General features: G+C 41.2%; 1 protein-coding gene across 1 annotated transcript in view; it reads right to left on the reverse strand.

The window, feature by feature from the left end:
* Nucleotides 1-13,235, reverse strand: part of SMCHD1 (structural maintenance of chromosomes flexible hinge domain containing 1) — a 123,344-nt gene that overhangs the window by 30,427 nt on the left and 79,682 nt on the right. The window contains exons 26-33 of the mRNA XM_015413929.1: nucleotides 12,563-12,711; nucleotides 12,048-12,136; nucleotides 10,669-10,787; nucleotides 6,602-6,769; nucleotides 6,197-6,322; nucleotides 4,943-5,022; nucleotides 3,666-3,823; nucleotides 76-188 (exon numbers count right to left, since the gene is read on the reverse strand). Coding sequence (XP_015269415.1) covers nucleotides 76-188; nucleotides 3,666-3,823; nucleotides 4,943-5,022; nucleotides 6,197-6,322; nucleotides 6,602-6,769; nucleotides 10,669-10,787; nucleotides 12,048-12,136; nucleotides 12,563-12,711 — 1,002 coding nt within the window. The remainder of the gene's footprint in view (nucleotides 1-75; nucleotides 189-3,665; nucleotides 3,824-4,942; nucleotides 5,023-6,196; nucleotides 6,323-6,601; nucleotides 6,770-10,668; nucleotides 10,788-12,047; nucleotides 12,137-12,562; nucleotides 12,712-13,235) is intronic.

A 13,235-nucleotide genomic window follows, 5' to 3' on the forward strand; every position in this document is an offset into this window, starting at 1 on the left:
AGCAGTACCTACATGCCAGTCATCAGTAAATCATTTACTCTATTCTCTAATATACCAATATTTCATGTTACTTACATTTGATAATCGGGTTTCACTACTGCCTCCTTCCCATATTTTCATAGAAATTCTTCCAGGATTTACATTTTTAATAATGTTACCATCTTCAGAAATAACACTGATCATGAAATCTGTTGGAGACACAGAGGAAAAGGTTGTTTCCCCCCCATGAAGTTCCATTCTATATTTTAAAAAACCTTACTTGTAACTGATGTTTATTGAGTGGGCTCCAGTGCAGTCACACACAGGTACTGCACATGTGCAGGCGTGCCGTGGAAGAGCTCTGAAAAGCATCTAGAGTGCTCCTAATCTCCTCTGTCATCAAATTTACCTGCCTTATTCCAGGCATGAGGAGGAGGCAGGGAAGAGATTCTCAAACTTCCTTGATACCACTGCAGGAAAGTGTAGTGCCATGCAGCCAGCAGAAGTACCAGCTCACAGAAGAGCAGGAAGAAGGGATGTGGGACTGCACTGGTAACCACTCAATGAAAACCAGTTACAGGTAAGTGCAGCCACGTTTTCTTTGTTTGTAATCCAAAGGTAGTGGATAGTGGTGAAAATGCTGCCCCTTATACTGTGGGAAATGAGGCCAGCAATAAGACTCGGGTCTACAGTAAGAATGAGATGGAGTAACACCAAGAGTTTTTAGCAGACCTGCTTTTGTATATGCTGTCCACTGCACCATCTATTTTAGAATTGAACTCTTTTCCTTCAAAAGGCAAATCCTTTACTGTAGACTTTGTTTCATAAGGCAGAAGGCCAGGAGTGCCTCCTTAATGCTACTGCTGTTGCCAAACTACATGTTGCACAGCCTGCAATGTGCTTGACTAATTTGAAAGCCACTAACTGAAATATCCAAGTGGTTTGCACTTATCTTGTGGGTGGAGTTCCAGATAAAGTCAGATTTTTCCACATGAAAATAACTGGCACTGTACTATAACAGACTGATAATCTGACACCCTAAAAGACAAGGATGCATAAACTTAACTGCAGCCATTTTTTTCCTTCCCTATCTGCAGCTGCAGTGTGTTCTATGCCCCCCTGCTTGCCCTGTAAGGCTTCAACAACTACAGAGTTTGAGGTAGGATGGGTGAACAAAAAGAAGGCAACACACTTATTTGGTGTGATTCTTGATCTTCTTCAAAGATGCTGGGAACAATACTGAATTTTGCCACAGATCTGTAGTCACCTCTGAGAACATCCACAGCCTGGAAAGCCACTAGTCCAGAGCAACTGGACTGCATCACCCTGAAAACAGGGTCTTTAGATTGAAGAGCTACAGGAAATTTCTGTCTCAGGCTAATGAGTCATTCTGATGAGTGGTTCGCTATATAACTTGGAAGTCTTTCACTAAGAATGTTCCGGAGGGTCCTCTATAACATCACTAGGGGCTGATTCAGAGGCAAACTCCACAGCTGAATCCAAGTGATCTGCTGGATCACAAGTGATAGAAGGGCCGACTTCTGACAGAGCTGTTTGTAATAGAACCAATGATTTCCATGTAGTGGTAGCTTGAGGAATAAACAGGGATAGCTTCTCATGGCTGGTCTGATGTGTTTTGTGGAGCCCAGTGTCACCTCTGTACCAAGGTCCCCATGGATATGGTAACACATTCGTTCCCTCCATCTGTGGTCCAAAATGTGGATAAGGCCAAGCATACCATAGGGAAGAAGGAGAGCACACCATTAAGCCGCAGCTTTGCCCAAAGCCTCTACTGCTTGCCAGAGACACGCTGCAACATCAGGCCAGAAGAGACGGAATTGGCAATGCCTGAGGAGCCTTAGATTCAATCAAGACAGAGTTCCTTAAATGGTTGTCAGACTCAAGCACCTCCTTGTCTGAGAGAAAGGGAAAGAAAAGGGAAAGAGAAAGATGCGAATGGATTGCAGGCATGGTATGATGATGAGGCAATGGAGTCCTCAGAATCATGGTAGGAACCACTGGTAAAGGCTTAGATGAGTTTAAGATTTGTAGGACTTCTTGGAACCTGAATTCTTGTGCTTAGTCTCGGAAGCATGTGAGGACTTTGGATCCACATTTGGCCTTTTGATTAGTCTTCTTAGTAGCAACCTTGAAGCTCCTTCAGTAATTTCCAGCAGTGAGAGGCATGATAGGTGTCAGTTCCAAAGGCTTATGCAAAACTGGGATTGGATCCAAGGGAAACAATCATGCGTTACTCCAAGGGTTTTTTTGGGTTTTTTTGGTAAGTATTATTTTTGTGTGTATGTGTGTGTACCTAGAAGTCATGGTTGACTTCTGGCGATTCCTAGGGGGGCTTGGACATTTACAAAAAGGTGGCGTGCTATTGCCTGCCTCCGCGTCCTGGCTCTGGGATTCTTTGGAGGTCTCCCATCCAAGTACTTGCCAGGGTCAGCCCTGCTTAGTTCCCAAGATCTGATGAGATCGGACTTGCCTGGGCTCTCCAGGACGGGGTTCATGCTCACTCTGTTGTGCCTTGCCTTGGGTGTGAACTGGTGACAAACAGGACATTTCAAAACATCATGTTCCTCCTCCAAATATCTGTCTGTGGTATCTTGGTACCATAATTGGTGTATTTTTTAAAATATGACTTTCTGAGTAATAACAAGAATAACATTAGGGTGAGTGCCCTAACACATAGTAAGCTGCTCCCTCTTTCTCTGTTTTATAATTTTCTCTTATCCCCTCACCTTTTTAAAGAACTGTTGCATAAAAGGGGGGGGGGGAGAGTCTACCCTCCTTTCCGCCTTCAAAATAATGTTCTTTCATGCATTTCCTTCAGGGGAAAAGAAGCAAAATTGAAAGTAAAGAGTTTGAGAAACAGCATCAACACTCCATGGCAGCAGAGAAAGAGCTGAGGGAAACCGCCCCCTGCTCCTTCCTTGTGCCTGGAAAAATATGGGAAAATTCTTGCAGAGGGGTATGCAGAGCACTCTAAGTGCTTTTCAGAGTTCTAGAAGTTTCTTCTGTGGTGAGCCTGTACATGTGCAGTACCCATTTCCTATACAGACACCCAAAGTGATTGCCTTGTAGATGACTGTTACATGACATGACAGCCTGTTCTCAGCTAATTTTAGAAATAAAACATTTTTGAGATATTTAATTTTTCTTGAAATCAGAGTAATTTCAAAGAACTTCACCCTCTGCTGTGGCTGAGCAGCAAGATTTTTTAAATAAATTATGAATAGGAAAAGAAACTTCCCACAGACTAGGTCTAGATCGTCCTACACTGCAGCATGATGCAAACCTCTCTTGCACCTGAAGGAAACAGAGCCACACTGATAGATCCCTATCAGTGACTGAAAGATGATTAAAAGTAACTCTGGCACAATGGAGGGGGCTGCATGCTCTCTTTACCATATTCCTAATGTTGAAGATCCAACAGTGCAATTCTAAGCAGAGTCAATGGGCTACTAACAGTCTAACTCTGTAAAGTTTCCAGAAGATTAAAATAATCTGTCCATCTTGTCTTGAGGGTGAATCAACAAAATTTTCTCCAATAATAAATAAAAGTTAAAGGGCAGGATGAATGGCACTCCAACTGCCCAATGAATAAAGACCAATCAAACAAACAACACTGGTAAACCCCTTGCAGTGGCTGGATCAACAAACCACAAGTAAGTACTTACCAGGAAAGGTACTTCCAGCTGCAAAGGCAGCTTTCTTGTCATACTTGACATTCAAGAGCACAGGTTTATCCGGGTCAGGAAGAACGTTTAACTTAATTACTGGACAATCTAAGATAGTCTTGTTGTATGTTGCTTTAAGCTGCAGCATATGCTCTCCTCTGAAACAAAACGGTAGTAGTTAAGCTCCAATACATCTACCAAAAAGTTTCCACATGTCTAACTAGTAGATTTTCAAGTACCTTTTAACAGTGGAAAGAAAAACCCCCCAAATAAAACAGAAGAATCTCACATTATCACTAATTGCTTGCACTGGTCTGTTCATCTGATGTTACTAATACTGATTGCATCAGATATTTGTTAAGATGGCACAGAAGATGCTATTGCTGAGGGAGGATGAAAGTGGAACGACGGCATTTGTAACTATCTGTCTCCCCACTCTACAGTGCTGTACGTCAGTGTGTGCTAGCAAATGCAGTCTGTGAGAAAACATCAGAATAAGCCAAAAGGAGCCACTGTGCTAATACAGAATCAAATCTGGGAAGACATATTTTGGTGACAAGCTCTGTATGTAATTATACTAACTGGTTCCAATCAGTATGTTGTTGAAGCTTTCACAGCCGGAGTTCATTAGCTGTTGTAGATTTTCCAGGCTGTGTGGCCATGGTCTTGGCACTGTAGGACCTGACGTTTCACCAGAAGCTGTGATTGGCATCCTCAGAGGTGTAACACAGAGAGATGGAGTACTCTCTGTGTCAAGGTGAGAAGAAAAATGGTAGGCAGGTAATTTATATCTACCCAGGAAGGTGGGGTAGGGCTGAGTCATTCTCTTGTAGGAGTTTCCCAGGCTGAGACATGCTAATGGAGGAGCTTTCCTGAGGAGGTTCTTTTGCATGTGGATTGGCTGTTGAAATTCTCCATTAGCATGTCACAGCCTGGGGAACTCCTACAAGATAATGACTCAGCCCTACCCCACCTTAGAAAATCTACAACAACTAATGGTTCCAATCAGTTGCATATTTTCTCAGTCAGATTCACCTTACTCTTTCTCTCCCCTTTGTGAACTATGAGCAAGGCAATCAGTGGCCAAACAGATAAGGAGAGGGCAGATGCCATTTAACCCCCCCAACAACTTTTAATCAATAACTTAAAATAAATTATGATATCCCTGAGCATTCACATATTGGAAGCTTCAAAAGAGTCTTTGGATCCAGCCCATCCTAGTAAATATGAGGGCATTTGATAATATTTCACAACATTAAATATTTTTAATCACTTACCTAGGAGCATGAATGTTAAGAACTCCCAAATTTGCTCTACCATTTTCATTTGTTTTATACAGCTGATTTGAAGGAGTGATCTGTAAAAAAAAAGTCCCCTCTCATAATAACAGAGACACACTGATAATGTTTTACCTTCATCATAAAAATGAGCAGACATTTCAATAGCATACAAGTATAACTGACCTGGTACAAATTCCACTCTATCATGATGCTTACACTGGGAAAGAAACTTCAGGAAATCAATAGGTAAGGAGTCCATGTGCTTTCAGCACTTTTCCACTAAAACCAGGGGTGTACTTAGCTAACATAACAGCAGCCCTGTTAGATCACGGTGGTTCACCTAGTCTAGCAACCTGTTCCATAAAGTGGCCAATGAAACTAGAAAACCAACAAACAGGGCATAAAGACCAAGGTGTTCCCATTGTCACCTCTTAGCATTATTATCCAGAGATTAGCTGCCTCTGAATATGGAGGTTCTTTAGTCATCAGAGCTAGTAGCCATTGATGGGTATATTGGTTACTTCATTTCCAATGGGGACCCAAAGAGGCTTAGAACATTCTTCCACCGTAATTTTATCCTCACAACGATCCTGTATGGTAGTTTAGACAGCAAATATGTGACTGAGTAACCCAGTAACCTTCCATGGCAGAGTAGGGATTCAAACTTGGGTCTCCCAGTTCCTAGTTGAACACTCTAAACATTACACCACATGAATCTGTCTAATTCCCTTTTCAACTGATATTCCAAACTCATAATTCAGCTGATAATAGTAATTGTATTTGGATGGTTTATCAGCACACTGCTATAGATCCTGTGGTTGTTTTGTTTAATCCCGTTTCAATTTGTTTATGGTAGAGACCATCACTATGTTCACTGGCAGTGGAGTCCACATTTTAATTACTCATTGAGTAAAAGCAATGTTTCTGCTTGTCCAACCTGAATCTATTGTCCATCAACTTCATTAGGTGTCGTTGAATTCCACAGTAAAATGATGTTATCTGGCACCTGGTTTATCCACAAACTTAGTTAACCAGCATGCTAGAGTATAGACTGCAGTAGCCAAGTGAGAACAGGCTGAAGAAGCACAGGCTCCCACTGCTGGCCATGACTGTTGCCCATTTTGTGCTGCTGGGGTTGTAAATGCTTTGTCAACAAGCACACCTTGTGTGATAGCATAGTCTAGATACAGAATTCAGAAGGCTTTTTAAAAAGTGAAATGTAATGTTCAGCAATAGCTCACAGAAATGTACCTTTATGATGCTTGACTTAACAAGGCTGATTTTGACATTTGGTTCAGGAGATGGGTTGTCCCACTGATCACAGAGCTGGACTATAAGAGGTTTTGGCAGCTCTTTGCCATTAATCACTGACACAGACTGGAAAAAGGGCAGAAATCACTATTAAAGACTATAAATATAACTGCTGTAAATGAACAATACTCATTAGTTATTCCATCATATGCTGACTGAGAAAGAACTAGTTATAACAAACTATGTTCATGTTCTCTAATCCATGTAATACCTCTTCTTTATATCCCTTTCATGCCCAAGAGAATGTTAATAAAATGCTGACAGTAAAATCCCACCATTCGTATTTCCCCCAAAATTTCACAGAACTTTGACACAGAACGTTCCAATCAGACGAGGCTAACTTACTTCCCCTAAATCTATCCAATCCATAAGAATCAATTTTGCTGGAGGTCCTGCAATCATGTTTAATCTCAAGAAGTGAGAAAATTCATGCCAACCAAAACACAGTTCTTTGATTCCAGGATGACCTGGTTTGAACCTGATGCCTTTAACACAGAACGTTTGTGTATCTGCCTATAAAGAAAAGAACAAACATAATTTTGATTTTATTAAAACTGAATTGAAAAAGTTACTTGATGGTGAGGAAAAGGGTAAAACTTACATATGTTTCATTACCACTCTCTTAATGTGTGTCTTATTCTGCTGGTCCATGACCATAATTGTTATTATGTTTCATTGCATTTTTGACTTAATTATTTTATATATTTGTTCTATGTGGAATAAGATTAGCAAACATAACATTTGTTGATTTTTTTACATTTTTATTCCTCCATTCATTCAATGGACAAACATAATCCTCCCCACTTTCACTTTATCCTCACAACAACTCTGGGAGAAGGCTTGTGCAACCAGCATAAAATCCCTCAATGAACTTAACACTCAATGAGAGCCAGTTTGGTGTAGTGGTTAAGTGCGCGGACTCTAATCTGGGAGAGCCGGGTTTGATTCCCCACTCCTCCACTTGCACCTGGCTGGATGACCTTGGGCAAGCCGTAGTTCTGGTAAGAGCTGTTCTTGAAAAAAGAGCAGTTTGTGTCAGAGCTCTCTCAGCCCCACCTACCTCACAGGGTGTCTGTTGTGGGGAGGGGAAGGGAAAGGAGTTTGTAAACCGCTCTGAGACACCTTTGGGTAGTGAAGGGCAGGGTATAAATCCTCTCTTCTCTTCTTAACAGTTGTTCAGTGATTCAAACACAGGTCTCCCAGATCCTAATTCAACATACTAACTGCTACACCACACTGGCTTGTGGAAACATCCATGTGCAGATGGGTGGCACACACCAGTCCCCCAGTGCTGTGCTACAAAGGAAGAGTTGAGGCTCACTCTGGTGTACTATGCAACAGGTCGCTTGGGCCCCTTGTTGCATCCTGACCGTGCTCTTGAGGACAGGCACAGATGGCAAGACAAAAATGCTGCATGCTCCCTTCCCCATCCCAACTGTGAAGGAATGGGGTGGGGGGAGAGAAGAGAGGCAGAACAAAGACGCAAATTTAAAAGGAGCCAGAGAGGTACAGGACCTGTCTAAGCCCCATTTTTCTGCCACCAAGCAAGGCTGGTCTGGAAGGATCGGAAAGCTTTCTCCTCTTGAAAGGTTCAGGTGGGTAGACTCAGGTGGTGAGTCAATGGAGCTCCCTCAGAAGCGAGAAGGAAAATGAATATAAAATGTATAAAATCAGTATTTCATTTTCCTCAAAGTTGTTCTGCAGCACAAGAGCAGAATGCAGATGCTGGGAAGAAGGGAGAAATTGAGGATTAGTGAATGGGTCAATGGGGCCACAGGAAAAATGAGTCAAGAACTGAGGACAGGGAGAAGATGACGGGAGAAATCATAACATCTATGGGAAGAGATAACGGGGTAAAATGCTGCTGAGAAAAGTGCAGTATTGGACTGAAAATTATATAAGGGCTAAGAGGGGCAAGGGGTAAGGCAGCAGCAGGGACTCTCCATCTGTAGAGGTTAAAGATACTATAATTACTGGAGAATAAGAAACAGAAGATCAAGAAATGGGCCAAGACTGCTGAGTCAGTACAGACTTATAGGGCCAAAAGAGGCAGTTAAGAAACAAGGTAACAAGTTCAGAGAACTGTCAACATGAATGCTAAAGTTGTGTCAGAAGCAGTGCAAGTAAGATGTAGATTTTAAGCTGAGAGGGCATCCATAGAAGTGCATAACTAGAAATGCTATCAAAGTTTGCATTTCCTGGGTTTAGAATACATACTTTGGTAGCTCATAAGGCTCACCTTCAGTACAGAGGCAGCATTATTATTCTGAGTTCTTCTCAGGCTGGGATTTTATATATGAGCCAGGGAGGAGCCCATGCAAGCTCATGGAGGAGTCAGGATTCAGTGGAGGCAAGGAGCATCAGGCTACGAAAACAATGAATCTGCTAACCTGGTGAATTCTTCTTCTATTTGTTTGCGTAACAGTGCTCCAAGCCATGGGGGCACCCTCCTCTTTGTCCACTAGAATGCAGTCTTTCTTTGAACAGCAATTAGTTGGGGCTGGACAAAGGAACCACCTCTTCTTTCCCTTGTATGGTCTGTGGCAACTACCTCATTGGACTGAACCAAATATACTCTACCCTGACAGAAAAAACAGTCTGGAAAAAGTAACCTCCAACTAAACCTATAAGGCGAGGCAAATTGATTTCACTGACTAGATGGATCCTGCACCACTGTCAGGCAAACAAGTAGAAATGGGATGGCAACAACTGAGGTCCAACTACAAAACCACAGGACACATCCCTGGATTATTCTGCAAATAAGGAGAAAAGGTGGCAGTATTAGCAGTCAGACCCATCCTCTCTCTGAGGGGCAGTTTATAGCTACAAAGCTAAAAACACCCCTCTATACATCACCCCAATACCTTAAACAGGGCACTGCTTGGGCCAAAGTGGACCAAAATGTATGCCAGTCAGGCAGAGACCTGGGAAAGCAGTTTTCAAGGCACAAGTCAGAATGGCTGGCTGGCTGGTTACTACGCCTTCCTTACCCTGGAGAGATGCATGACTAAGAACAATCGGTCACCCAGAACCTACTGAGTCATTCAGGAATAATCCCAAATCTGACTTCCCCTTCACCCATTACCCTTGATTAAGCAGCCATTAATCAATGCTTAAGTCAATTCACCTTCCCTATCATGCTTCCCAAACCTCTCCCACCTCTTTGTCTACCTCCATTAGAACAATTAAGTCATTGTTCTCTGGCAATGAGTCAACCTGCCTCAAGGTACATTTTGCCCTATAAATATGTCACCCTATTGTCCCAGCAGTGTGTGTGTATATTTTCGGATCCCCCTCACGCCCCCACTTGCATGTGGGCCCTCTCTCGCTTCCCAAAATGCTGGCTGTTTCCTCTTAGACTTTGCTGCTTCTGTGGACCTCCTCAAGATCACCCATCCCTACAATGCTTTCCCTTTTCCTCTCCGATTTCCCTAATTAGCTCTTGTATGTGTTTGCTGTGTACATCCTAGTTTTATTCCAACTAGTTTTTGTTCAATAAAACCTTTCCCTTAAATAACAGCCTGGTTATTTCTGAGAGTTCTCATAGGGACAAATCCCCATATATATAGGTGGAGATCTCAGTTCCCCGCCTCTTGCTCCATCTCCAAGCTAATTTCCCCAAATTAAGTGGAGACTGCCTATTTTGGGTAACAGAAGGGAGATGAAGAACAGTTACAAAGTCATCTCTGTGCTGCTCACTGGCAATACCAGTACCTTCTTTATTCTTGTGCTAAACCATGACATGTAGATAAGGTAAAGACCCTGCAAAAAGAACCAGGAAACACACCAGAAGGACTGTTCACTGCAGAAGCAGAAAAAGACTGACCTTACAAGGAAAAAGGAAAGGTCCAGCCCAGGCCAATCCTTATTTTTCAAATACAGCCTGCCACCTAGTGAATGGGGAAAAAAAATACTCCATTGCCCTTGAAAAGCAACAAATAAGGAAAAGGATGCAGTCATGGAGAAAACTGTCCTCTTGGTGAAGGATAGCTCTGATAGCATTTATCTACCTTTCAACTCTATGACATCTCCCATGTCACGCAGCATCCAAGGGTGTATAGGTTTAACCATAAAAGAAGAAATGCTATCTACACAACATTCAGTGAACTGACAGTCCAGAATAAATATTTCAACCAGTTCCTGAAACCTTCTGTACTGGCAAAACGTTCCAAGGAAAGATCTCAGTTGTGAATCCAATAACAAAAGAAACACACAGAGAACATCACGTGGTAGTAGCCCTTCAAACACCTCATCGTTCCAACATGATTTCCTCCACCTATGTTTGTATGAATGCCAGTTTGTTCATGGATGGAGGTGAAGATATGGCTAAACTTGCTCCCCACTCCTTCCAAGTATAAGATAATGCTGCTTTATGGATATAAACGTTATAAATGAGTGTTATTAGAAATTACCTGCCAAAAAATTTTCAGATCTGTCTTATCTAGTCCATTCCCAGAAATCCCCAAGGAACTCACAGAAGATGATGCCAGGTTCTGAATCTGGTTTCCATGCTGATCGGTAATCATTACCTCTTAAAAAAAAACAGTGAAAAATTGGAATATTGTGAAATGTATAGTATTTATTATCCAGCACTTCCTCCAAGGAGCCTCAGAACAGTTCTCCCCTCCCAATGCTAGCCCTCACAACAACTCTGCGAGGTAAGTTAGGCTGAGATTTGAACTTGGGTCTCCCATTTCCCAGTCTAACAGTCAACACCAGCGACACCATTCCGGCTCCTTTAATATACATACTTATTGCAAAATAGATTAATTAACCATGTAATGAAGCAGTTTTACAAACAAATTTACAAATATCAATACATACTCACTAATAGTATACTTAACAGCCATTAAATTATATTTCCTTGACAAATAACAAGCCTGTATTTATCTAGCCTTTCAACAAATGGAATCTTTAAACCAGTAAAAGAAATGCAAGACAGGCAAATATCAGAAGAGAGGGCTGTGGAATTTCCCAAATTCTCAAGAGAAAAAGTGCAAGAAATCAACAGTGATCCAGAAATCCTCTTTAGAGCTTAATACACAGGAAAATGCAAATTTCTTATTAAAAAAACTATTCCTTTGATGATACCATTTTATTAGTTTTCACTGTATGTATCTCTTTGATGGAGCTGTCTCCAGAAAAGTCAGTCAATACATTTAAAACAAACAAATAAAATTAAATCTGCTTAGCTTGCCATGTATGTGAGAAATGCAAAGAGTTGCAAGTTTCCTGTGTTACACAAGTAGCAATGCTGATCTGAACTCGTGTTAGTAGTAAAAAATTGCATCCCTGCATATACTTCCTTAAAAGCAAATTCTACTGAGCAAAGCAGAAAGAACGTGTGCAAAGGACTTATTTTGAGTTAATATGCTGAGTGCTTGTCTGCATATCTTTTAGGAACAGCAATGCAAATAAAATACGAATATGAAACAGAATATGAAGTAATTTTAAAGGAAACTACATCAGACTTCAATAAGATTAATAAAAACAGAGTTCTGGACTCTGATAAACTCTGCATAGAACTGGACAGCAAAGGATGTATGACTCAGGATGATTCACCCACATAGTATCCTAACACACATCCGCCACCATAGAACTATTTGTGGTTGTCAAGGTCATATGTAACACAGACATAAATGAATAATTCAATGGACTGCAATCTGTCACACCTGCTGAGCACAGGCTGCTGCTGTAACCATGCCACAAGGCACTCAATGTACCACCACACTATGCTTATTTGTAGGAATGGGGTAGTAGAATAAAACTGTTGAAAAGTATAGGTACTTGCCAATTTCAGCTTGCAGTTTTTCACCCATTTGTAATACGTTTGATCCTTTTAGTTTGCATTTAATATGCCTTGCCTCATCAGGAAGTGGCCTAAGATATAAATAATGACTAATTACTCCATATATCAAAAGCTATTTAGAATATGTGAATCCTGACTGATCCAAGACGTTATACTATTTTGTGCATTGTGTATCTCTACAACAGACTGGGTTCTAGGCTCCTCAAACAGAATTCAACACATTTCCTGGCTTCCCCCAAGGACAGCGTGAGATACAGCAGACAGCTGAAGCTTGAGGAAGAAATCCATAAAAAACAGAGTTCTCCTTCTATAAATGGAACTGCTTTCTACTTACACAAGATCCAACCCAATATGTTCTTGCAGTACGCTTACTTTAAAGCTATGAAAGTTTTAACATATGCATCATGTCATTGCTCACTTGCCAATAACAACAAAAATGCAATTTCATTGCTATAACTAATAACTGAATATCTTCTACAACTTCAAAATGTACAAACCTGACTATAAATGCACTTTCCAAAGATACATGGTCATCAAGAAATGTAATCTGACAATAGCGTACATCATTTACAGATGTTGGTACTTTTACATCAGGCAACAATCCTTTAACCAGTTGTTCTTTACTAATCTTGGGAGTCCAATTTACCTAAAAAACAAAAATAAATTTAATCAAGAGTATAAGGCGTAATTGAAAGTAACCTTTTCTGTTCTTATTGAATATATATTGTTTTTTAAATTTTGTCTAAATCTACATTCCCCCAGATTTTTAGAACATATACAGATAGTATCTGTTATGAACCTCCCAATTCACTCTGGTCATCTTCAGAGTCCCTGCTTTAGGTGCCTTTGCCATTTGATGCCAGACTAATGACAACTTTTTGGTCATGGTGCTAAAACTTTGGAACTCCCTTCCAATGCTCCCTCTAAGCTGTGGAGTCTTGTGAGCAAAAATCCTCCTTTGTGAGCTACTGGCATCAAAATTGTGAGCGAGCAATTTGGCTACTGTATAAATCAGTTTGTTCTAGAGTCATCCTTCTTGAGCTAAGACAAAAATGTGTGAGCCGGAGGCTAAAAAACTGTGAGCTAGCTCACACTAACTCAGCTTAGAGGGAACACTCCGCCCTTCCCAAGGAGATTTGTGTGTCTCCTTGTATTGTTGTCTTCCACCAT

The sequence above is a fragment of the Gekko japonicus genome, unplaced genomic scaffold, assembly GCF_001447785.1.
Source record: "Gekko japonicus isolate JY-2015 unplaced genomic scaffold, Gekko_japonicus_V1.1 scaffold1763, whole genome shotgun sequence".
Classification (NCBI taxonomy): Eukaryota; Metazoa; Chordata; class Lepidosauria; order Squamata; family Gekkonidae; genus Gekko; species Gekko japonicus.